The sequence below is a fragment of the Ceratotherium simum genome, chromosome 30, assembly GCF_057802395.1.
Source record: "Ceratotherium simum simum isolate JZ-2026a chromosome 30, ASM5780239v1, whole genome shotgun sequence".
Lineage (NCBI taxonomy): Eukaryota > Metazoa > Chordata > Mammalia > Perissodactyla > Rhinocerotidae > Ceratotherium > Ceratotherium simum.
Window position 1 is genome coordinate 30,563,305 of NC_141929.1, and position 26,127 is coordinate 30,589,431.

At 39.3% G+C, this 26,127-nt stretch overlaps 1 protein-coding gene across 2 annotated transcripts in view; it reads right to left on the reverse strand.

Moving 5' to 3' along the window:
• LPCAT2 (lysophosphatidylcholine acyltransferase 2) overlaps window positions 1–26,127 on the reverse strand; it is an 84,058-nt gene that overhangs the window by 37,606 nt on the left and 20,325 nt on the right. For both annotated transcript variants that reach the window (XM_087420245.1, XM_004431608.3), the window contains exons 7-11: window positions 25,738–25,772; window positions 22,458–22,512; window positions 11,701–11,783; window positions 8,655–8,780; window positions 7,020–7,173 (exon numbers count right to left, since the gene is read on the reverse strand). In XM_087420245.1, the coding sequence (XP_087276371.1) occupies window positions 7,020–7,173; window positions 8,655–8,780; window positions 11,701–11,783; window positions 22,458–22,512; window positions 25,738–25,772 (453 nt within the window). The remainder of the gene's footprint in view (window positions 1–7,019; window positions 7,174–8,654; window positions 8,781–11,700; window positions 11,784–22,457; window positions 22,513–25,737; window positions 25,773–26,127) is intronic.

Genomic DNA, 26,127 nt, shown 5'->3' on the forward strand with positions numbered 1-26,127 from the left:
GAATAATACAGAAGGACTTACAACTCTATAGTGGTTGCCTAGGGCTGGGGGATAGATAGGTGACAAGAATTAACAGTTAATGACACAAGAAGTCATATTGGGGTGATGGAAATATTCTAAAACTGATTCGTAGTAATGGTTGCATGACTTCGTAAATTTACTAAAAAACATCATTGAACTGTATGCTTAATGGGTGAATTACACGATATATAAAATATGCCTCAAGAAAGTTATCCAAAAAAAAAAAAAAAAGTCAACAGTGACAGTTTGTAGCAAAAAGAATACTGAACAGAGTTCTAGCCCAGTCCTACGATAAACTAGCTGTGTAGCCTTGAGCATGTAACTTCCTCTCTTGGGCTGGCAGCCTTCCGCAAAACGAGGAAGATGGGTAATCTGACAACGAGGGTCCCTTCGGCTCTAAAATTCTGTGAGCCTAGATTTTCATATGTCCTGAAACAGTGACAGCAGCATCATTGTTACCATGTGCTTCATTTCCTTCTGGTGCCCAAGTCTTTTTATACTATATATTAGTTTAATTCAATCTTTCTTTATCTTGGGTCTGGTTTCACAACTTTTAAAGACATGTTACTTTCCCTTATCCCCACTTTGACATATTATCTGGTTTTCAAAAGTATTCCTGATTGCAACCCATCAAGTATGTCACTTCTCCAAACAGAATTCCAAGGTGGGGGGCCTGAACCAGGTCTAGAATGACATAGAAGGAGTCACAAGCCCCACTTCGAGCGAAGCCTTTCTGTCAAGTGGGGCTTTCACCTAGAATCAACATGATCTGGACCAGACCTTCCTAATTTATTGACGAGACTGTCGGATGAACTCAAAAGCCTTTCAAGGGTCCAAACAGATAACATCTATTTCGTTTTCTTTATTATCGTAGGCTGTCACTCTGTCATGGGAGGAAATTAAATTGGTCTGACACAATCTGCTCTTTACAAAGCCCTGTTCTTTACTTCCTTATACTCTTGGTGGAGGCCAATAATTGCTCATTTGCTCTAGTAAAAAAGTTAAGCTTTAACTGTTGCAGTCTCCTATCTGTTCCTCTAAGCATCTCCTCGGTATACTGGCACTGAGAAGCCAAAAGACAAGCAGGAAATTCTCATGCTTAAATGGATATTTCTACCGTAACAACACTCAGAAAATACTACGATGGACTAAATAGGGGAGCTACGTCAACCTGAGAACTGAAGAGGGAAATGGTCAAACATATAGGACCCCAAACTTGCAGGACAACTTGTACGACTTAATAGAAAAGTTCATCCAGCCCACTCAGAAAGGGATAGCCTTTTCCACGAATTACATCATATAAGTTATAGAGTAGATTCCATATAACAAATCCTAATTAACTGAGATTGGGCTCAAGATGAGTTCTTTTCACATGAGCTATGAAATACTATAATACATATCAAATCTGAACTGGAAATTTTAAGGATAGAAGACTTCACTGGTGGTGGCTACCATTCATCTCTGCCACTGTAGAGAGAAAGCAGCCATAGACAATACATAAACGAATGGGCATGGCTGTGTCCCAATAAAACTTTATTACAAAACAGGCGCCAGACTGGGTTTGGTCCAATTGCTGATTGCTGCTATATTTCCTAAACTGATGAAAACAAAGAATGCTGGTAAGGTTCAAGGACTGGACTGAAGGACTACAATCAGTGCTTATAGTGACCATTGTTAATTTGGGGGATACTCCGCATCTGATTTAAAGGGGATCGTCCTGAATCTTTATTCTGGACTAATGTGTCTACCTCTTGTTGACACCCTGCCACAGCTCTAACTAGTGGCATTTCATTCATCTTCACTGATGAGAAAGACTGACTTCTAATTCTTCAGTTATAGTCTGGCATAAGCTCACTCTCTCTTTTTACCAATACCATTGTGCACATATCATAGACTAATAACATTTAGATAGACGGTTACTATTTTCATTCTGTAAGAAAATTGTGAAAACTGTCATGATTTTTCCCATTTCTGCCTTCTAACTGGTACTTCGTTCTTCTGGCATTACTAGGTACTTTGTTTAGACAGGAAAAGTGTGTGTCTACTTCAGCACTCTAACAATCCAGCATCTTTGGCTATTGTAAACTTCTGCAGATCTTTTATTACTGTTTCACATTATGTGGCATGAATGCGCTTCTTTATCCTGAGTTCTTGCTGTCAGCCTTGTTCTTGATATTAGTTCAAGTGCTATATCATGAGTGCCAATAATAACAAGCATCCTTGCTTGCCCCTTCCTGTCAGAGAAGGTGGGATGCTCTGGTATGCAGAGTTCCTGCTCATGCTGAGAGTTAGGACAGGGTACTCCCATGGCTTAAGTAATTGGAAATAAACAGAGAAATCTTTCTGAGTGGGAGAGATGAATGTTTCCACTCAGTTGTATAAGTTGTTCTGAAAATTTGGTGCCATATGTCCTGCAAAGTCAAAAATATTTACTATCTGGCTCTTTAGAGAAAAAGTCTGCTGACCCCCGAAATGTAGCTTTGCCGCCAGTGAGTATACATACTGTTAAGGTGATGTGTTTCAGATGGAACATTAAACTGAATGTATCACGAGATGTAATGCAGAAGAGATATGTCTTGCTACTAGTAATAGGTAAGAGGCAGATAACACAGTATATTGTTGAGTTAGCAATAAAGACAACACGCGTACTGAAATAGTTGAGGACTTCATCTCATAGGTCTATAACGTACTGCTGGCAGGGTAGCACACAGCTCTGCTCAATCATACAGTGCTGAAGGAGGATGAAATGAACAATGATACTGTTATGGACATTGTAAGACATTGTTATAACTGTAAAAATGACTGTGTTATAATTACTTCTGATTTAGCCAATGTTGTTTCTTAATCCCATTAAGTGTATTTAAATCCCTTCAAGTGTGCTGGCAAAAAAACCTGGCATTTAAAACTGAATTATAAATATAAAATAATGTTGAGAAGCCACTGTTTTAAACTATTATTTCAGTCCTCAACACTAATTCATCTGGACATTCGACTAATCCCAAATTCACCTCTGATCCAGAAAGTTCAGTGTACATTCATGAAAATAAAGAAGCTAAATTAAACCTAAACATGAAAAGCGTCTTTTTTCTTTCTTTTTTTTTTTTTCCCAAAGAGATGGGACTTATCCAAAGGAAATTATCCCAAACTAGTGAACTATGCCATGCTTTGGATCACAAATGCTTGAAGTATACCTGCCATCGAATATCTGAGAATCTAAAAGAACATGTCAGAAGGTCAGAAGGAGCTGAAATAGCATGTTTTTTTAGGAAAACTGAGACAAAAACCATTATGAAGTTTTTGTAGACTAGCCAAGAATGTTTGTGGGAAGAAAGAATAAAGGAATGTGCAGAGAGATTCAGGTCTTTCTCCAGCCCTCAAATACCAACCACGATTGCATTAGATTGGGAAGAGACTAAGAGAGGAAAAGAAGAAAGGGGAAAAAGAAGATAAATGGGAAAGGGACATGGGAAGGGCTTATGGGAGCAGCTTGCACTGCAAAAATGTATAGCTACTCAGAGCAACAGGAACACCCCACCCTTTCTTATTCCCACCCTTCCTCCCCCAAACCCCCACCCCTCATTAAGCATTGACTTTAGCAAGATAAGCTACTCTGAGAGAAACAAACTGAAGCCACTGAACTTCCTTGTCTTTCCCATCAAACATTCCCCAGCTAAATCCCTCAAAGAGACTGAGAAAACAAGCCTAGCATGGAAGTGAGTACGAGTACAGGGCGTGCCAGCAATCGCATAATTTAGCTTCTCAAAACAAAGCAAATCTTCACAGGCACAGACATGCAGATATGTTAAAAACCAAAAAGGAAAGAGAGAGAGACAGACAGACAGAGACAGAGAAGGAAAAAGAAAGAAAGAAGGAAAGAAAGGAAGGTCAAATGTATTAGTCATTAATTCTCCAGACTATTTTTCTCTACCTCCTAGTATGTTGGAAATCAAAGAGAAGTGCTTTAAAAAACAGCTCATGCGGGCCAGCCCCGTGGCTCAGTGGTTAAGTGCGCATGCTCCGCTACTGGCGGCCCGGGTTCGGAGCCCAGGCGCGCACCGACGCACTGCTTCTCCAGCCATGCTGAGGCCGAGTCCCACATACAGCAACTAGAAAGATGTGCAACTATGATGTACAACTATCTACTGGGGCTTTGGGGGAAAAAAGGAGGAGGATTGGCAATAGATGTTAGCTCAGAGCTGGTCTTCGTCAGCAAAAAGAGGAGGATTAGCACGGATGTTAGCTCAGGGCTGATCTTCCTCACAAAAAAACAAACAAACAAAAAAAAAACCAAACAGTTCATGGTCTATATCTAAAGCCGAGTCACACTATACAAAGAAGCGAAGAAAACTCACACTTAGAATTGATATGTGAGCCTATGGAAGAAGTCCACACAGAAATGTGATTGACCAAATTGGCTACAAAGGCTCACTGGTCTCCCAACTGCCTGGAGACAATTGTATTCTCTGAGTGAGTCAATCTGGCTAACACAGGTTATTTTAATCCTTGGTTTATACTCCCGTCTCCACTCCCAAATCTTCCCATACTGAACAGGGCTAGAGAAACAATGAGGCATTGGTAGGTATCATCAGCCATCAAAAGACAGAACTGGTGTCATAACAGTCCTATAACTGCTAGTTATCACAGCTTGACACCTGAAAGACAGGGCAACCTCTATAGAGACGATTTTTAATTTTGGTTAAAAATCCTGGTGAGCAGGAAGTCTAAGATGTGTTCTAAACTTCCTCCTTGGTCTGTTTCAAGTCACTTCCCATTTCCCCTTCTCCTGTCCCTATTTGTATGTCCCTGCCATATTTCTCCTTGCACCAAGTTCGTTTTTTTTTTTTTTTTTTAGTGAGGAAGATCAGCCCTGAGCTAACATCCGTTGCCAGTCTTCCTCTTTTTGCTGAGGAAGATTAGCCCTGAGCTAACATCTTTGCCCACCTTCTTCTATTTTGTATATGAGACGCCGCCACAGCATGGGTTGATGAGCAGTGTGTAGGTCCGCACCCGGGATCCAAACCTGTGAACTCTAGGACGCCAAAGTGGAGCACGCAAACTTAACCACTGTGCCACCGGGCCGGCACCCCGAAGTTCATTTTTATAGAAACTTTATTTAAAACGACTTGCATGGTTTCTAGAGCCATACTGGAAGATGCTATATAAATCTCACAGAAAGACTAATAATAGCGTAAGGGACAAGTTCCTCTATTTTCCCAACTTGCACAGTTATATTCAATAATTTAGTTCTCCCTTCCCCTAAATCTTCATTACACTTTATAGTAGTATCGCTGCTGTGACACAGTATTATTTGAGGGACAAGGAAAGGTGATTTGTAAGCAAGGCTAGAAGAGAGGCCTGGGCACTACCTATAGAAGAAGGTTGCTTAACTGCATCCTGTTAAATAATAGTCCATCTAGGAGATCACAGAATAAATCATTAGGGACATTAGTGTGCTCTGGGTAAAAAGCAAAAAAGCCCTGTCCTGGTTTCTGTCATCAAGCTATTATTTCTTTGCAAAGCATCTTTTTCTAGTGGTTAATAGAGAACTGGGACTTCTAATGCCAGCTAGGATGGAATAAGCCCACTTTATCCCATCTCTCCTTCTGATTACAACTAGAAACTCTGATCAAAATACAAGAAGCAACTACCTCTGGACAAAATACCATAGCAGGAGGATTAGTGAGGAAAATCAAAACTTGAAGAGAACCAGTAGGGCAGAGAAATCAAGGAGGCCTGAAGGCAGGAGAACATCATTATTAAATAAAGGGAAGAACTATCAACTCAGAATTCTATATACAACAAAAACATCCTTCAGGAATGAATGCAAAATAAAAGTCATTCTCAGATAAGGGAAAATAAAGAGATCACAATCCTAAGTCTTTATCCAAGTGAAACGAAAACCTACATTTACACAAAAACCTATATACAAATGCTTAGAACAGTTAAATTCATAATTGCTCCAAACTGGAAACAAACCATATGTTCTCCAACTGGGGAATGAATGCATGCACCAAGTGTGGTACATCCATACAGTGGAACACCAGTCAGCAATAAAAGGGAACAAATTATCGATACACACAACAACATGGCTGAATCTCAGATGCATTACTCTGAGTGAAAGAAACCAGACTCAAAAGGAGATACATTGTATGATTCCATTTACATAGCATCTGGAAAGGGCAAAGCTATAGGGATGGAGTGATTGGCAGGGGTTAAGGGTGGGGGAAGGGCTTGACTACAAAAGGAGAGCTACAGGGAATTGTTTTTTGCAACTGTTGTGTATTTTGAATGTGGTAGTAGTTACGTGTCTCTATGCATTTGTTAGAACTCATAAAACTGTAACCAAAAGACTGAACTTTACTGTCAATTTTATATATTAAAAAACAAATTAGAAATAGAGAACTTAAAATCTTGCTATATTTTTCCTAAGGAAACTTTTGACAATTCAGTTATTTAACTGTATATACTTACATATTCAGAAGCAGAAAACTGTATCCCCAACATAATGGCAGATGACCAAGCTTTACCTGAAACCTTTGTTATAAAACATTATTTGAAAATAGAATCTATTTGGTCTTCACACATTTGGGGGAAAGTCCAGAAACCAGAATAGAATAGCACCATATCATCAATGTATGAACTTGGACATAAATTTTTAAATTCTTGCCAGTTATATAAACCTTTCCAGTTCCATATTACGAACATGGTTATAGGGTAACAATATTTATTTTTGACCTGGTGTTTAAAATAAACAGACACTATCATAACTGTTGTAACAAAACATACACACACAATTATTATTAGTTTATTATTACTACTACTCCTGTTATAACTATTAAGGGGGAAAAATAAAATCATGCAATTAAACCATGGGCTCAGTCTTGCTTCTTCTAACAGCGACCTAACAAGTTTTTCCAGTGCCTGCCCTATTGATTTCTGCTCTGTGGGGAATGGCAGAGTAAAAATGTTTGCATGTTAAAGATTAAATTTTAACATACCCTGTCAAAGAGTGCAAAAAGCTGTCTCAAGACATCCGATACAGGCAACTTTAAATATTCTGCAAATTCTTCAATTCCAATTCTTCCTCCTTTTGAGGAACTTGCAATGGCTGCATATTCATCCAGATGCTTACGGATACCGTCCCAATCTAATCTAAACAAAGAATTATAAATACATGTGATTAGCCCTTTACAATCCACATGGACGTTGTATGAACGTTATTTTATTCATTTGTCTGAGGGAAAATATTTTAAGTGTTAAATTTGAGGAGGATAATAAAATGGATATTTTAAACTGCATATTGAACATGTATACAGACTTCTAATTTTTTTTTTTTTTAAGATGAGATGTTTTGTTGTTTTTTTTTTTTTGAGGAAGATTGGCGCTGTGCTAACATCTGTTGCCAATCTTCCTTTTTTTTTTTTTCTTTTTTCTCCCCAAAGCCCCAGTACATAGTTGGGTATCATAGTTGTAAAGTTGTGGCTATTCTATGTGGGACGCCGCGTCAGCATGGCTTGATGAACGGTGAGTAGGTCCGCGCCCAGGATCTGAAGCTGAGGACCCCGAGCTGCTGAGGCAGAACGCGCAAACTTAACCACTACGCCATCCAGCCGGCCCCCAAACTTCAAATTTTTTAAAGGTTATTAGTATAACTGTAATTATCTCAAATATCTGAGGGAAAGAAAAGTGAGAAGAAGGACAATGTGGCAGAATAATAAATGACTCATGAGAAGAAAATAAGCAATCACATTTTCCAGGAAATATTACTTAGTAAATCAATAGTACTTACTGAGTTAAAAAAATACAATTCTTGCTTTCAAGGAGCTTTCAGGATGACGATAAACTCACATTTCACAAAATGTTGTGAAATACAACAGCAAAACATTTTTGTTATCTAGAAGATATAACTGATATTTGCTCTATCAGTTATCAAAATATTATTTTTTAATATTGACCTTTAATACAGTAACTGGTTCTGCAGCTCCCTCCTAGGGAGGATGCCAAGGTCTATTAAATCAATGAATTCTGCAAATCCCTAATAGGGCTGAAAACAGAACGAACTGTAATAAGAGGGGCACTTGGGGGTTATACCTTTCATATCAGATAGTTCAAAGGGAATCTTCTAAATGTTTTAAACTAGATCATAAAAGCACAAAGGAGTGTTTTTGCCTTTTTTTAAAAATTACATACCCAGAAGAGAGAGGTAGATCTAGGGTTTAAGTATTTAAAATCCAGCGATGGTCAGAATCGCTACTCTATAAGTCAATTCATATTTCACATGAGAAGTGAAATATGCCAGTATAATCTAGTGATGCCATCCTTCTTGTAAGAAGGTAGCAGGACTGATTACTCTGAGACATTCCTGAGTAGGGAGGCAGATCTGTGCTGATCCACATTTACTTTCTCTTGGTCTCCTCCTGTGACCAATACACATATTTCTGAGTCAACTGTTCTTGAAAAAACAAAACTAGATGAACTAAATGGGAGATAAATTCACAACTCTGGCTTCTTTAATAAATACCACGTCGATTCTAGAGCTGAGCATTAATGAAACCAGAGAAAATAAACATACAGGATTTCGGATCTCTTTTGGACACCTTTATGATAGTGTAGTAATTTTAAAATACGCTTACTTCAATTTCCGGCTAATTTTGGTAAATTCCACCAGCCCAGCTTCCATGGGCAACGTGAGCTGTCCTGCGGAAATCATCAGTCTGCAGTCTTCATAGGTGTGATCTGTTACTGGAATCTCCAGAGCTCTTAAAAGTATGAAAAAGCAAACAAATTCAATTTTTTTAAAAAGGTAATGATTTTTCATGAGGCCTGAACTGGTCAACAAACAACAGTAAATGGAAAAGTATTTACTACTCTTTAAACCAGTCACTTTGGCTCATTATTGCCAAAGAGACATATTTCTCTACTTTCCAAGACTTACTGCGGCTGAGTTAATCTTGTTATGTCTGCATGCTTCTGTCAGTTGATCATTTTTGTGTTGTGTTTTAACTATAACAATAATAGTTGACTTCAGTCTCAGGGAAAGTAATGAGAAGATTCAAGTTCAGGTTCAAGTCCTAACAGAGTCTTTTACCAGCTGTGTACCTTCTGGCATTTAACCTAAGCCTCCCTTCTCTCATCTGTACATAGGAGTAATTACTCACTCCACAGGGCTATTGCAATGACAAACTCAGAATGCTGGTGGAAGTACCATTACAACAGATAAATGGCATCTGTACATATTATAAGTGAACAATTTATTCAAATCACTAGCCATCTGCATTTTTACATCTTTTAAAACCAAAGACCACCTTCCTGCTACACAGCAATCTTCTAAAAATACTGAAGAGAACTGATAATAAGCTCATATTTCTTCCAAACCTAAACATCCTCCATCCTCAAAGGAGAGCATAACCCCTTCTACCTCCCTCCTGCTCAGAGATCTAATACTAGTGAACTAGATTTGGAAAAAACATACATTAATAAGAACTTGGAAATACACTGAGTACCCAAGAAGAAAGGCTGTGCAGGACATAAAATCATTTTCGGAAGATCCCTCTCCACAAAAGTTTTGTTCACAAATATTCAGTGAAAATCATAAAATTATGTCTTCAACTACATTTGATTTTGTTGAATCATTGCTAAGAACATTAAATCTTCAATGAGTGCAAGAATAAATCACTTTTTTCTGTCTGCAACTAGGCTGCTTTTGATTAATAAATATTTTGGTGTAAGAATATATAGGAAAAAGTAAAAATTAAAAATGTTTCAGGAAAATAAAATTTAACGTAGAGCATAATAGTTAAGAGCTTGGGCTTAGGTCATAGGAAATGTGAATTTGGGTCCCAGCCCAGACCCCCTCTACCCGCTATGATCTTGGGCCAAAAACTTCCCCTTCTGAGCCTCAGTTTCCTCGCCTGCCTCATGTAGTTGCCGTGAGGATTATGTTAGCACAGCACTTGGTAAATCCTTAGTAGTAGTAGCACCACCACTATCTTACACCGACTTTACTCCTCACCATTTTCAAATGCTTTTATCATATACTTTCCTACTTGAGTCTCCGAATAACCACAACCACGAGAAAGGTAAGGAAGAATTATAATTCCCACTTTACACGAGGAAAACCAGCCTTGAAGGGGTTCGTCCAAAGGTGTGCAGCTAACTGAGGTCTCTTGTACTCTTTATCCCAGGCCCTTGGACCTCCATGCCTCTAAACTCAGAAAAAGCCTGCCAAACAAGTCTCTCCTCTGTTTCTAGGCACATTTGGGGAAGTCAAAACATCTGATATAAGTTTTCTCAGTTCCTAAGACTTATCTTCATTCCTAACTTTTGGACACAAGCTGGTATGAAAACATAAGGAAGAAATCAATATAAAAGCAAACTTTGTCGCTGGTCTAGAAACTAGATAAAACAAGCAAACCTAGGTACACAGCAACAAAATTTTTTTTGCTAAGCACTTCTTCTTTTTTGAAAATAAAGTTATTCTGCTGTAAGATATTAATATGATATATATGTGTGTATATAGGTGAATATATATTCTTGTATATATACATATATATTAATATGAATATGTGTGCATACATTTATGTGAAAAAATACATATTCTTGCCATAAAGCCAAATTCAGCTATGAAGCTAACTTCGGAGTTCTCATTGAATTTTTACTAAGAGAATAACTACTGCTGGCCTATTAGCTCCAAACCTACTACTGGGAATGACTGAGGGCGGTGGTGCCTGGGGGTGGGTGCACACCTGGAGGGCGCTGGGGCTGACTGGGTGGTGGGAAAGTACAACACACACTCCTTCACTACAGGACGAGAAGTGATTTATCTAATTAGATGAGTAGCCAGTTAAAACTCCCTTAAATGTAGGAAAATACTTGCCTATGTTTTGTAGTTTCTAAATCCTAAATTGATAGCCATCCGTTAATGGGGATGATTTTTTCTTTTTTCTTTTTTTTTTTTTTTTTTGCTGAGGAAGATTTACCCCAAGCTAACATCTGCTGCCAATCTTTCCCTTTTTTTGCTTGAGGAAGATTAGCCCTGAGCTAACAGTTGCGCCAGTCTTCCTCTAATTCGTACGTGGGTCACTGCCACAGCATGGCTGATGAGTGGTGTATGTCCGTGCCTGGGATCCAAACCTGCGAACCCAGGCCACCGAAGCAGAGCGCATGAACTTAACCACCACGCCACAGGACTGGCCCAACTTTTTCCTTTTTCTATGCATCTATTGCATTTCCTTGCAAACTTTCTCCTTTCTGGTGCTATAATCATTAACGCCTTTGAAACACCCAGCCTTGGCAGCTACATGGAGGCTGAGGGGATAGTAGGCAGCCAAGGCAAAAAGCAGCCAGACCATCACGAGGCTCTGTCTGACAGCGATGGGCTAGCTTGGGAGAATCCACCCTGCGGAAGGCACTGGCTGCTCTCTTCAGATTACTGTACCTTCCCTGACCCTCTTCCGGCAAAGACACATTTCCATTAGTTTGGGGTTGCAGCTGGGGAAAATATTTACAGATTGTCTTACTGACGCGATTCCTGGGCACATTATTTTACTTACCAAAATGACTTGGGGAATGAGGGCCTCAGGAAAAAAACAAACAAACAAAATCGTAAAACTATGTTAAATGTCATTTACCAACCATGTTCAAACTATTTACTGATTATAATGACGTATAGACACTTACTTTGCCATTAAATTCCGGATTCTATTGGCAAAAACGACAGGATCATTTTTTTCTTCATCATTTGGTACTTGAACAGGCAGAAACTGAAAGACAAATATACCTTTCCATTACAATCGTTAAGTCTAAGACATTAAATGCTAAAAATATTAATTTATAACCTCTGTATCATTATATTAACCCCCTGCCTTCCTAGTGCGTAGGTTATATGATGCCAGGAAAGGAACGCTGTGCGTGGACTCAGAAAACTACATCCAAGCCCCGGGTCTGTCTGTGTGTTAACTGGTATGTCTTTGGACTTCTCTGAACTGTCTCAGCTCTAAAAAGAGGGCTAGGATCCTACTGTTCTAACCACGAACTACTATCCCACAAATCATGTAGGGAACTGGATTTAACAGTTTGGGATAGTCGGTGCAAAAATCCTAGGGTACGTGTCTGCAGAATGAGTTAAAAAGAACTGACTATGTTGTCCAATGTATCATTTAAAAATAAACATGACAACTGCTAAAAAAGTAAAAAATAAATTAAAAAAAAAATTGAGTACCTCATTAAAAAAACAAGAGGGCTATGATCAGCTACTTCCCTGGTTGTTGTGAGGGTGAAATGAGCCAATGTCTGGAATTCTGGAAGCTGTAGTAACTAAGATCTTATTCTCAGAGCTGCATTTTCTACCCCTCTCACTTCTTTGTGTGAAAATGTTATTATTTTTTCTTTTATAGCTTATCTTCTCCATCCATTACCATATCAGCCATACTTTTATCATTTGATCAAACTTCGTTTTGTCATGTCTTCTGCTTTTTTTTTAAAACCCTTCGTAATGGCATTCTAGCTTTTGCTTAACACCACGTTTTGCGTTATCATTTAAAATTTTACTTTTCTCTCCAGTTGGTATTCTGTGATGCCTCATTTGTACTGACCTTGTTTTTATTTATGTTTTTCTATGAATAAAGTTGGGGTGCCATACTGAAGTCAGTACATATTTTTTTGAGCACCTACTCTACACCAGGCAAGATTAACAGGACCCTATTCCTGCTCTAAAGGAGATCCAGGTAGGTTTCATAGGACAGACAACACAGCACACACTGAGTATCATTACCCTTATTACCCCAAATTATAGGAGGGCTCAAAGGCTTCATTAACTTAAAGTCATACAGGTCACAGTCACAGCCCACACTCTATCAGATTCTAAATTCTTGTTTTCCCTACTCAACCATCCTTCCTGGAGTATGAAAGCGAGGAAATAACTAATTTGTCCAGGGGGCAGAGACGAGCAGCCAAAGAGGCTTTACAGAAGACCTAAGACTTTTTCTTGGCTTTTTAAGGATAAACATGATTTCACCAATAGCCGCTGTTCGTTGAATTATAACTATGAAGCAGGCACCATGCCAGATGCTCTACAGGCATTATTTTATTTCATTAATCCTCCCAATTTAGTCATAAGGAATTGTGGTTCACAAAGATGAAATCACTGGCTCAAGATTCATGGCTCATTTTCATTCAACAAGTACTGTTTAGGCACCTACTATGTGCCAGGCACCACACTGAGCCCTGAAGATGTGACCATGAAGTCCCTGCCCTCAAGGAGCTCCCTATGCGGTGAGGTAGAAATTTATGATACAATGAGCTCGGTCTACCAATAGGAGATATCACTCATTAAGCACCTACTGTGTACTGGGTACTTTATATGATTAACTCTCAACAATTCCTTGAGACAAGTTCTACCATTTCAATTTGGTAAGTGAAGAATGTGGCTAGAAGGGAATAAACAATATAGCAAAGGCCACACACCAGTGGCAGGGCCACAGTTCGAAAGAAAAAGAAAGATTTGTATAAATACCACCACTTCTGGACTCACGTGGACCTGTTTTCAAACCTTGTTAATCATGTTAAGAAGCCTACTGGCAACGGTGACTTAGAGATAAAGTTTGAGCAAGTGGGTGACGTGACCAGGTCCAAGTTTTTGAGCAGTAACTTCCCTGGTAGGGAGTGGACAGACCCAAGAAGAAGAGGCTAAGAGCAGGGAGAGGCCCTGGAGGCTACTGCAGTCACCCTGTGAGAGATGGTCAGACCATGAGTAGAGGGGGTGAGGACGTGGAGGACAGCATGGATGCACGTGGCATTTTTAGGGTAAAATGGATGGGAATTATAGGATAACGTGCTATACGTCATTTTACTTTCCACATTTATTTAACATCCTTTCCAAGGCGGCAGTGGCATATGCTACAGAAAGAGCACTCAGCCTGGGTTGTTGCCTCTGTTCTGCTGTGTGGTCCTGGTAAAGTCATTTACAGCCTTTATGGACCTCAGTTCCCTCTCCTGTCAAATTAAAACGTTTGACTAGATGATCTCTAAGGTCCTTTCCAACTGGAATTCTATGTCTAGCTTTCCATTTCGTATCCAGTTATTCTTTAAGATGGAAAAATAAACTAGGCCACCAGAGGTCCCCACATCACTTATATATCCACGGCAACAAGCTAGTTTTGCATATGAATATTTCTAAAAAGTCTCTCCATTCTGTTCTAGTAAAATCTCTTTTATTTGCTTAGTATGAAATCCAAGGAAGAAAATAGGTTCATAAAACCTCTAAGAAAATAATATAATAAAGTTTTAAATTGCCATATCATTCTTCATTTTTAAAAGAAGTCAAATGATCATTTATAATACACTTGATTTGCAGGTCATAAAAGCACATACTGAAAACCCTGAAAAATAAATGGCTGCTACACTGTCAACCAAACATAATTCAATGAACTATGGATTTGGTTCCTTTTAGTGCAAGTAATATTTTCCATAAAAAAGATTTTTAATAACTTTTGTATCGGCATGGTATTTTACTCTTGAGGAAAAAAATTCCACTGAGGGCACAAAATAATTAAAAGCCTAGATTTGACACCCATGGGCCTTGGAGGCCCATAGGCCTCCTGGGAAGCAATTCAACGGAAATTCTAATAAAAAGTGACCTCTCCTTGGATAAGACCTTGCCCTATATAATACAATTCCATTTCGTATGAAGTCATTCAAGGCTCACAGCATGAACACACCCTTTATTGGGGAAGGAAGATCAACCAAAGAGAGGGGAATACGATTGCCATTATCTATTACTGTCCCCTAATGCATCTGAATTCCACAGTGACTTCAGAACCCCATGTTTTCCTTCCCACCCTCATCTTCTCTCATGATCCCCTGTATCCACACTGATGACGCATCTGACATCTTGATTTCACACTCCCTTTATCAGCCCACAGATAGTCTTCTCAACTCCAGCTCGGTCATGGAAACAAACACGACTCTAACCTCCTCCTCTGACAAGTTCTTCCGTCAGCGTTTCCCCTCATTATCTATGAGTGTTTACTTCTCTCCTAACCTGGTCTTGCATAAACTGCAAGAACCTGATGGTCACTCCCAGGACCTATTGGTCCCTCTTTATCCACTCCCTCCTGGCAACCTCTGGCTGACTCTCCCCACTGGACTTTGGGAGTCAGACAATTTCATACGGCCTGTCACCTAGAACCTTTACCTTCTGCCACCTCCATGGTGCCGATCCCAAACCGTCGGTCACCTCTCCTCATCCTGCCTTCCCACTCCTGTTAGAGACCACTGAGGGACGCTGAACAAAGGTACAAAACATTATTGGTTGAGGCTGCTACAAATTCATATTCACTTCCCGAGGGTTCCTCATAGCTGCTTGAAAATTACCTTATTTCCCAAGGTGACCATACTGCCTCCAAACATAGTTTTTTGTTTGTCTTATTTTTGCCAAAGATCTTCCTTTATCTTTTTAAATTGTGCAGGTGTGCCAAAATATGTGATCTTAATACCGAGTCTATTTCCTTATTGTCTACGTGATGGGAGAGGATCAAGTTCCTTAAATGGAACCTCACTGCTGCTTGGCAGCCCTTTTATATCCTTTTTGACCTGCTGGCATCATATTTTACTGTTTCAAACATGATCCATGCTTCTCAGGTTGCAATTCTACTTCCATCTCAGTGGCACTTCACTTTCAACTTTAGAGAGGAGACAGAAGGGGTTCCGGACAAGCCACCCCAAATTACACCACTTTGGTAAATGGATTATTTTGAACTGAAGGCGCTTGAAGAATAGCAAATGCAGGGAGAGGCTTTCTCTAAACTCCCTTTATCTGCCTAAAGTCAGATCCTCCAAAAGGAACTCAATTATCATAAACCCCTTCCTGGGGAGTTGCCTCAAACAGAGAAGACTGACTCTTATCAGAGGAGAGGAGACGAGGAGTCAACATCACACCCAGACAAACTTTATCACCCCCTATCATATCTCCCATCTGTTCTTGTAAGGGCCCACTCATCTTTCCTAAAAATCATTTACTCTCCCCTAAGTGGCCTATATCCTCCCTCCCTTCCCCTATTAAGATGGTAGACATCAGTCTTAGCAACATATTTTCAACGACCATGTCTGACAGGGCAAGGGAAACAACAGAAAAAATAAACAAATGGGACTACATCAAACTAAAAAGCTTCTGCACAGCAAAGGAAACCATCAACAAAATGAAAAGACAATCTAACAATTGGGAAGAGATATTTGCAAACCATACATTTGATAAGAGCTTAATATCCAAAATATATAAAGAACTCATACATCTCAACAACAAAAAAACTAACAACCCAATTAAAAAATGGGCAAAAGACCCGAACAGACATTTCTCCAAAGAAGATATACAGATGGCCAACGGGCACATGAAAAGATGTTCAACATCATTAACTATCAGGGAAATGCAAATCAAAACTACAGTGAGGGGGCTGGCCCGGTGGCATAGTGGTTAACTTCGCAGGCTCTGCTTCAGCAGCCCAGGGATCGTGGGTTCGGATCCCGGGTGTGGACATACGCACTGCTCATCAAGCCATGCTGTGGCAGTGTCCCACATATAAAGTAGAGGAAGATGGGCACAGATGTTAGCCCAGGGCCAATCTTCTTCAGCCACAAGAGGAGGATTGGCAATGGAAGTTAGCTCAGAGTCAGTCTTCCTCACAAAAAAAAAAAAAAAAAAACTACAATGAGGTATTACCTCACACCAGTCAGAATGGCTATAATTAACAAGACAGGAAACAACAAGTGCTGGAGAGGATGTGGAGAGAAAGGAACTCTCATACACTGCTGGTGGGAGTGCAAACTGGTGCAGCCACTATGGAAAACAGTATGGTGATTCCTCAGAAAATTAAGGATAGAACTACCATACGATCCAGCTATTCCACTGCTGGGTATTTATTCCAAGAACATGCAAACACGAATGGGTAAAGATACATGCACCCTTGTATTCATTGCAGCATTATTCACAATAGCCAAGACTTGGAAGCAACCTAGGTGTTCGTCAAGGGACGAATGGATAAAGAAGCTGTGGTATATATACACAATGGAATACTACTCAGACATAAGAAACGATGAAATCCAGCCATTTGTGACAACATGGATGGACATTGAGGGTATTATGCTAAGCGAAATAAGTCAGAGGGAGAAGGTCAAATACCGTATGATCTCACTCATTAAGCAGTAGATAAAAACAGCAACAAACAATTACATAAAGACAGAGATTGGATTGGTGGTTACCAGAGGGGAAGGGGGGAGGAAGGAGGGCAAAAGGGATGATTAGGCACATGCGTGTGGTGATGGGTTGTAATTAGTGTTTGGGTGGTGAACATGATGTAATCTATACAGAAATTGAAGTATAATGATGTACACCTGAAATTTATATAATGTTATAAACCAATGTCACTGCAATTAAAAAAAAAAAAAGACAGTATATAAGCTCTCAAATCTCACCACTTTCCTATGTATTCACTTTTTATTCCTGTGATGCCCTTGTGTATATAATATTAAAAATTAATAAAATTGTATGCTTTTCCTCTGTTGATCTGCCTGTGGTCAGTTTATTCCATAGATCCAACTATCAAACCCAGGCAGGTAGAGGGAAGTCTTTCCTTCCCTACAACAGCCCATGTGAACTTCAATTTCCTGTTCCATTGCCCCCGGGACTGCCTCCACGGTTCCATCCCCCTCCTCCCTTCAATATTCTCTCCTCCTTCACCACATAGAGTCCAGGAGGAGACTCACTGACATGTTTCCCACACCAACACCTCTTGTTTGTGCTTTTGGTCCCAGAGCCTCCTCTCTCTGTAAAGCATAGGTCCCAGAGCCTCCTATTTCCTTCTGTAGAGGATCCAGAAGACTCAGTACCAGTAAAACTGGTTTATTCATTGTTTCCTGACCACCACAGGCATATTCCTTTCTACTAAAGAAATGATGATGAGGAGAAAGATTGATGAGTGATGATACCATGATCCATCTTTTCTTTTCCCAAGTAGCAGAAAAGGATTTTAACAGATCAGTCTTAACCAATGTGCCGTTCTAGCGCTTCCCAGGATTCTTCTTGTAGGTCTTCAAAAAGAGAAAATGCAGAAGAAGGAAGGTATTTATGAACAACATTTGCTGCCTCCTTCCCCAAAATCTAGATGATAAGGGAAATAAAAATTAATGCTTACTGAACACTTACCACGCATCAGCACATAAGTAACCTTATTAAATCCTCACAACCCTATACAATAGCTGTTATTATCCCCATTTTACCAGTGAGAACACAGGTTTAGAGAGGTTTCAGTAATTTGCTCAAGCACATACAGGTAGGTGGTAGCAGAATTGAAACAAAAGCCCCAGCTAATACTCTTTCAAAACACTTCATTTCCCTACTACTAATTACAAATTCCAGAATTCTACCAGGTTCCTGAAGACACTAGCTTTGTTATAGAACAAGTACATATGTGGGCGGGGGGGGTGTCTTTGTGCGATGGAAGTTTTCTAAAAGGCTCGTTTGAGATTCAAAACTACAAAACATTTTAGTGTTTTTGGATATTTAAAGTATGTAAACACATTTGAACCTGCCCTAAGTAACTAGTTCTTTGGCGATTTTAAAAGTGATATAAATCTACAGGTATTGATCATAACACTCATTATTAATTACAATCGTTTTCTAAATCAGAATTTTTTTTAATGAAAAAAATCTCTTTCTATGATTAAGGCAATGAATTGCCCACCATAAAGTATTGTAGGTCTAATGCTGGCCACTAGAAGCTAACTATAAGCTTTGCAAAGAAATTTTCCTAAAGCAAAATATGCCTCTATGCCTACAGACAAATCATTTTTATGTATCTATATTATAATGGATGGCTTTAGAGTCAACACGCTTTGAATGCAAACTGAGATATAGTGTATGAAGAAGGAAACTGACAGTACAGTCAATGTGAACGCCCTGTTTCCATTCATAAACTAGCTGCGCCCACATAGTGCTATACAGTGTGGCTTTGCAGTTACCTTCTCTCACGAGATAAACTAGCAGGATCTTCACTTATACCATACGTTGAGATGTTTCCTACTAGTTATCTTATTTCCTATGCCCCTAAGCCATATGCTTATAAGGATACTTGTGATGCAGCTGGCTGATAAAAGTAATCACTACAAGACTCCTTAAGTACACCCACAATGCCATATTATCATTCAAAGAGTAACTTTCAGTTAGAACCATTCTGTAGACCCACATGGCATCATCGTTCAAGGATGCCAGGAGACCAATTACATAGGACATGAGGTTTGGGATTTATTGTATTTTTAAAATCCAAGAGCCAAGAAAATAATAACCTTTTCAAAAAATAAGTCTCTGTGTTGCGGAAACAGAGAGGGAAAGGAGAGCGGTGTTAAGGCAATATTCCTCAATATTACATTTTCTAGGTTTTAGATATCCAATGGTTTCGGTAATTAAAGAATCTGATAATCATCATTAATGAGGGAGACTTGTGAAACTAAAAGAAACAGCAGTCAACATATTGAGATGTCTGGTGACTCACGAGAGCAGAGTGTCTGAGAGGGCACTTTAGTAATCCACTCAAAGTTCATTTTAGAAACCATAAAACTAAAACCATATTCTTGAAAAATACATCTTGAATTAGGTTTACCTAATTAATATTCAAGAAGTCCCAAAAACATATTTTAAAAATAATAACTAGGATTTCCATCAATTTTAAAGAAACAAGAAAGAGATGAGGGTGCTTCTGAACAACCAAAGCAACTGAATTTGAAGCAACTAAATGCACCGAGACTTTGACTAAGGTACACGTGGGGCAGCTCAGGCTGGGCCCCCTCAGGTGTGGTGGCAAAGCTGGAGCCTCAGACACGGCGCCCAGCTCTTGAGACCCTCAAGCCAGGATGTGGATATACCCAGTCCCAGAGGACTGCGGGGGTGCGTTTCTTAGTCCCATCCAAACAGTGGGGAATCAAAATACCCCCAAATAATAAAGTAGCTAGGAGTCCCCTCGGGGGTCAGGTAGCATCATAGATCTAAAATAAATATAATTAAAATAAGAATACTGAATTTGAAGTCCACAAATTCTCCTCCTCTTGCTCTGCACCACAATTCTAATACACCAGATCCCTACCAGGCCAGCTATTTTAAACCGGTTAAAAGCCATTTTGTTTGTGAACTTATCAAACAAAGGACACATTCTTTTCTTTGCCAGAAAATATTATCCAAACAGGTCTAAGAATAGGCTGGAGAATGCAAATATTGTAATTGTAAAAAAAAAAAAAAAAAAGCCAGCCATGATACAGAAAGGAAATGTGGTAACAATGATCAGGGTAAAAAAATGAGGAATTTGCACACCTCTGTTGTAATGCAGTTTGACCACTGACACATGTGCTAGACAAAAAAGTACAGTTCCACAGGCATTCTACAGACAGTTCTATGCACATTCTATGTGCATTTATATAGATACACACACACACACACACACACACACACACACACACAATACCTTCCAAGTTTGCAGAGAAGATATAGCATGGCTGTTCTAAGTGTGGGTTTTCTTGCTCTTTTAGAGAAAGGAAACAGGGCTCGACTCTCTGAGCAGCTATCAAAGAAGGAAGAGCTGTGCTTGGAGTACTTAGAAATAATACGATACAGGGCTTCCCGAAATGTATTCTATGCAACAGTGGTTCCAGGGGATAACCAGAGGAAAGGGGGTTTTGTAGTCAAATATTTCAAAGGCACTGAGACGTCTTGAGGAAAGAATCTGATTCATTTTGTCTACCCTGGTACTTCCTAAACTTATTAGGACATAGATGAGTCTTTTCTCTAGAAACATCTAAGTATATTCCAAGCACTAGTGTCTTTTGGTCACATTGAGAGATTCTCAGCTGGTTTTATAGGTGAGGCAGTGTGGCATATAATTAATAAACAGATATTTCAAGGCAGGCAGACAACCCGCAAGTCTCAAGAAAAATTTCACTCAAGTTAAACTCATTCTGAAATATAATTTGCCCTACTGTCATTTGGTATTGCTGACAATCTCGAAATGGCTGGATGACAAGGCCACTCAGCAAGGTAAAATCGTGTTCTTGTCACTTAAATTCCACAGTCGTGTCAGGTGGAGCACTGGCCCCCACTCAGGACTCTGAATCACATATGCAAACCTAAGGTTTTCATTACACAATCCATGGATGCCATTGGAAAATCCAGGCAAGAGCTGGGGACCCATTATTCTGACCCCCTCTCTTTAGAGGTTACCTGAGGGTATTACTAAAACCAACTAGATTCTGAATTCAGGGGTCAATTCTGCATCATTCCTAGAATCTAAGAATAGTTCTGGAACCAAGCTTCAGAGTCTTAAAAATCTGGTCAGAATTCTCAGAATGATCTAATTACTCCCTGACTCCCCACCTGCCACTGCAACTCAGACCAAAAGACTGTCCTGTGAAGGATGGCATGAGCTGCCTCCCAGATATGATTTCCTCAGGCTCTCCACGTGCAGAGGGATTCCAAAAGTGAGGGCTTCTGACCTCTGTGCCCCTCTGGCAACCCTGAGTAGCACCTCTCAGCTTTCACAGAATATACTCTTTTTTTGTGTGTGTGTGAGGAAGATTAGCCTTGAGCTAACATCTGTTGCCAATCCTCCTCTTTTTGCTGAGGAAGACTGGCCCTGGGCTAAGATCTGTGCCCACCTTCCTCTACTTTATATGGGACGCCGCCACAGCATGGCTTGACAAGTGGTGCATTGATCCGCACCCGGGATCCGAACCTGCAAACCCCAGGCCACTGAAGCGGAGCATGCGAACTTAACTGCTATGCCACCAGACTGGCCCCTCAGAACATACTCTTCAAGGGGCTGTGGGGCTCCCTCAGCTACAGTGGCTCCCTCTGTCAGGATGGGAAGACATACCATCCAGCTGGGCAGAGGTCACCATTAAAAGGAATAAAAAGACAGAACAGGTGATGCAAAGCTGGCCAGCCAGGTGGTTACACATTAGAAGTTCCTGGAAGTTAGAGGTGTTTCCTGATGTCATTCTAAGGGCTTGATCTGACAGCCTAGGTTTAGATACGCAGATTATTTTAAAGGGCTCATTTTAAAGGGGGTGGGTTTAATTTCTAACCTTTATATATCTGGTCTCTCTAGACTAGAAATTCAAAATAAAAAGAAAAGCCAAATCTCAAGATCCAAGGCTACATTTTGCTGGGAAAGATTTGCCCTGAGCTAACATCTGTTGCCAATCTTCCTCTCTTTTATTTTTCCCTCCCCAAAGCCCCAGTACATAGCTGTATATTCTAGTTGTAAGTCCTTCTAGTTCTTCTATGTGAGCTGCCGCCACAGCATGGCTACTGACAGACAGGTGGTGTGGTTCTGCGCCTGGGAACCGAACCTGGGCCACCAAAGTGGACCATTGCCAAGGCTACATTTTGAATGACTTACCTCAACTTCGACCCTTGTGAAGGGCTGGCAGAAAGTAAGCACACAAAGTTGAATGCTGAAGAGAAAAAAAGAGAAGGGCACCTTTATATGGTAACACAAGTACCATCTAATATTACTCAACAATCCTTTCTTTACACAGCACCCCCCCATCACACTTCATATATATTTTGTGTTTATAAATGCCACACTGCAGCTAGGACACTTCTTGGGCTTAGAAAACTATTCTTGATACTCTAAAGTTAAATCACCAAATGCAATACCAAATACGTATTTGTGAGTCAGAGCTGCAGACTAAACCCCAAATTTGATGTCTCCTTGACAACTCAGGCTCATAGGCCTAAGTCCCTAGAGAAAGTACCCAGGGCCACATTTTAAAGTATGTAAATGTGTTTATAGGAAACTCCTGAGTGGCACACTACATTACTAAACTCTTTTTTTTTGTGTGAGGAAGATCAGCCCTGAGCTAACATCCAATGCCAATCCGTTCCCGTCTTCCCCTACTTTATATGGGATGCTGCCACAGCATGGCTTGACACGCAGTGTGTTGGTGCACGCCCGGGATCTGAACCTGCGAACCCTGGGCCATCGAAGCGGAGTGTGCGCACTTAACCTCTCCGCCACCGGGCCAGCCCCTAAACTCTTTTCTGATATTAAAAAAAAAAAAAAAAAAAAAAAAAAATCAGTGGGCCTTTCCTTAAAAGCAGAAACTTGACCATAATTTTCCCAGTTACCAATAAGTGTTTCAGTTATGAGGAAATTTTCTGAAGAGTTTTAAATTTCATTGTAAAGCTAGACAAAGGTTTTCTTTAAAATGATTGTAACCAACTCTCTCAAAGATAATTTTCGGAATATTTGTTCCTACTTGCAGCTTTCTAGTACATATTTAGACTCTCTGGATAAGATTTCTACGGGATTTTTATTTAGCCTCATTTAGACAGATGACCCAGAAATCTGTCAGAGTGGATTAGACAACATGTTTAAGAAAACTACCAACCAACCTTTTTTCGATATTAAGAAATTAAAATCTGATTTATCTGTAAAAAGTACTTGAAAGGATTTACTTAAGACAAGGAATTTAGGAATTTGAACAAGAGATTTAGTTAAAAAAAAGGAATTTCGGAAATAGATTTGCCAATTCCATAATTAATTATAAATTGTTAAAAGAAGTATCAGTTCTCCAACCTTCCATCTGAAAGGGAAATATCTTTTACTACCAACCCCAAACAAATAAAGTCAATCCATATTATCTACCCTAGAGTAAACCATTCTTTAATTATTTAAATGGAGCTTTGGAATTCAGGGATTTGAATAGATAATTCTGTTCTGAAAATTCTGAAATGCTGTAAAAAAAAAAAAAATGAAACCACACATAAGATCTCGTTCAACCTGTGTTGTCTGCACTACACACAAACCAAACAACACTTTCTAGACTGACACAAAACAGCTTTTCACAGCTGCCCCTTCTCGAAGTTTATTCCCCCTGTCCCTTAGGGTATCTGCTTTGGTGTAGAATCTCTTCCTTAGAATCTGAGCGGAGAGCAGCACTTGGAGCAAGGCAAGTGAGAAAATTGATTTAGAAGGAACAGACACCGTGCTAATACGTCATGCAGCAGATCAGAAGGTAAAGGTGCAAATGAGAGTTACCGCAGGTAACTGCATTTGGACAAAACAAAGTTGTGCCTTTGGAAGATTTTGTGTTTGTTTACACATCCCAAGAAATCTTTAACTCTGAAAATATTTTTTTTCCTCTCTTTCTTTTCTGAATTCCCTCTCCTATTTTCTTTTTCCCTTCATCACATGCTTCCTGGGTTAGAAGGCTAGAGTAACTAAACCACTCTATTTTCTATCCCTGATCCCCCTTCCAGAAAAGACTTCTCCCATTTGACCTTCACATCTACCTAGACTACTGCAAAACCAAAAAAGTCACACTGACTGCACAGTGAACCCAAAGCCACCATCTCCATAAGGAACTTAACTTGTAAAGGCCACATGGATGACAGCACTCAGGAAACATACACTATCCACCTAACTTTTAGGCATTTCTTTTTCTCAAATGCTCTGATATTACTTGTTTCTCCTAATTTTCCCTTGTATAAAAGCTGAAAACCAGGAATTCAAAATCAGTAATGACAAAACACATGTGTTCTAGCCAAATGAATAAATTGATTTCCTGAACAGTTAAAGATAACATAACGTCTAGATATTCTTTACAATGTATATTCTTTATTTTTGGTGGGGTTTACTTAATTTGAATTACCAAGGACTGAAGCATAACAGAAACATAAATGTCTCACATGTTAATAAACATTAATACACGTAGCTGGCCCACCAATTACCTATTCTGATTTAAATTGTTATTTCAAAGCAATTCACACACACAAAATGGAGAAAATAAGTGTGCAGTATAAAAAAAATCTGACTTTCAGAAGTTGTTTGGATTGTCTAAAAGGTATGGAAGGAAGCCCACAATGTACTTGAAGGCAAATAATGATTTCTCCAAGTGGTTGTCTACTACGCATCAACAATGTTACCTGAACTCTGTATATCACAGCATCAAAATGCACTACTTGGTGGGCCCCAGGGCAAAGCCTCAAACCCAGGTGTTTCAGAGGACTCTCACCAATGAAAACAGGCTCAGACTTTTCCAGGGAACCTAAACAAAAGACCTTCTTGATAGAAAGTAAGAGTCTACGTGTTCTGTTCTTTTTAAAGGCCTATTTCACTTCAGCTTGCTTAATAGTGAAACTGTATTCCTCTCCTCTCTTAAATGTTTACAGAAATTGCTGATTGTTAGGCTTTTAAAATCCAAGAACGGAACTGAAAGCTTGGCTAGCTATTTTCTCAACTCAAGTCAGACACATCACAACTATTTCAGGCCATATGACTGAATTGCTCTGGGCTGCTTAAGTCAATAGAGTAAAACAACGATGGAGACACTGGATAATGGTAAATCCGCGATGGAAATGAAACTACAAAATTAATGCTAAGTATGATGCAAACTAGGTCACTGGAAGGTTTCTTAAGAATTTGGAGATAAACACTTGAGACTCATTAGAACATGACAGACAACTCGAATTCTGCACATGGGAGACACTGGTGGCTAATGGGCAAGACAGTTATTCTCTCTATAGAGACTTATCAGTTACAAGATTTAAGCAGCTGATTAGAAATCTTTACTTTTATAAAGACAAGGTTTTTTTTTAAAAAAAAAGAAATTATCTTTCTTTTCCTTCACTAGAATAAAATTTATATATACCAATAATAGATATAAGCAACTTACAATGTATATCCTTGCCATGTCCAAGTCACAGTATCCTACAATAACAAAAGTATTTAAACTGTTAGTCCACAGAAAAATTACCCAATAATACAAAAATCTTACTTTAATATTGGTATTCATGTACTTTTTTCTGAATTAAAACAATATGTTAAAAAGTAAAACAAACAGAGTATTATTGTTAAACAACAGTGAACTGATCTATGAATTCTTGGATTATATATCTACATAGCAAAGATCCATCTTCCTTATCTATCTTCCACCTATCTTTTTATGGAACTAAGTTGCTCCGAATTTTTTTTTAAACTATTGTGCATGCTTAGCTATTTTTCTCCCAATAGGAACATATCTGATAACTAATTTGCTTAGAAAAACCAAACTACATCATTCTCC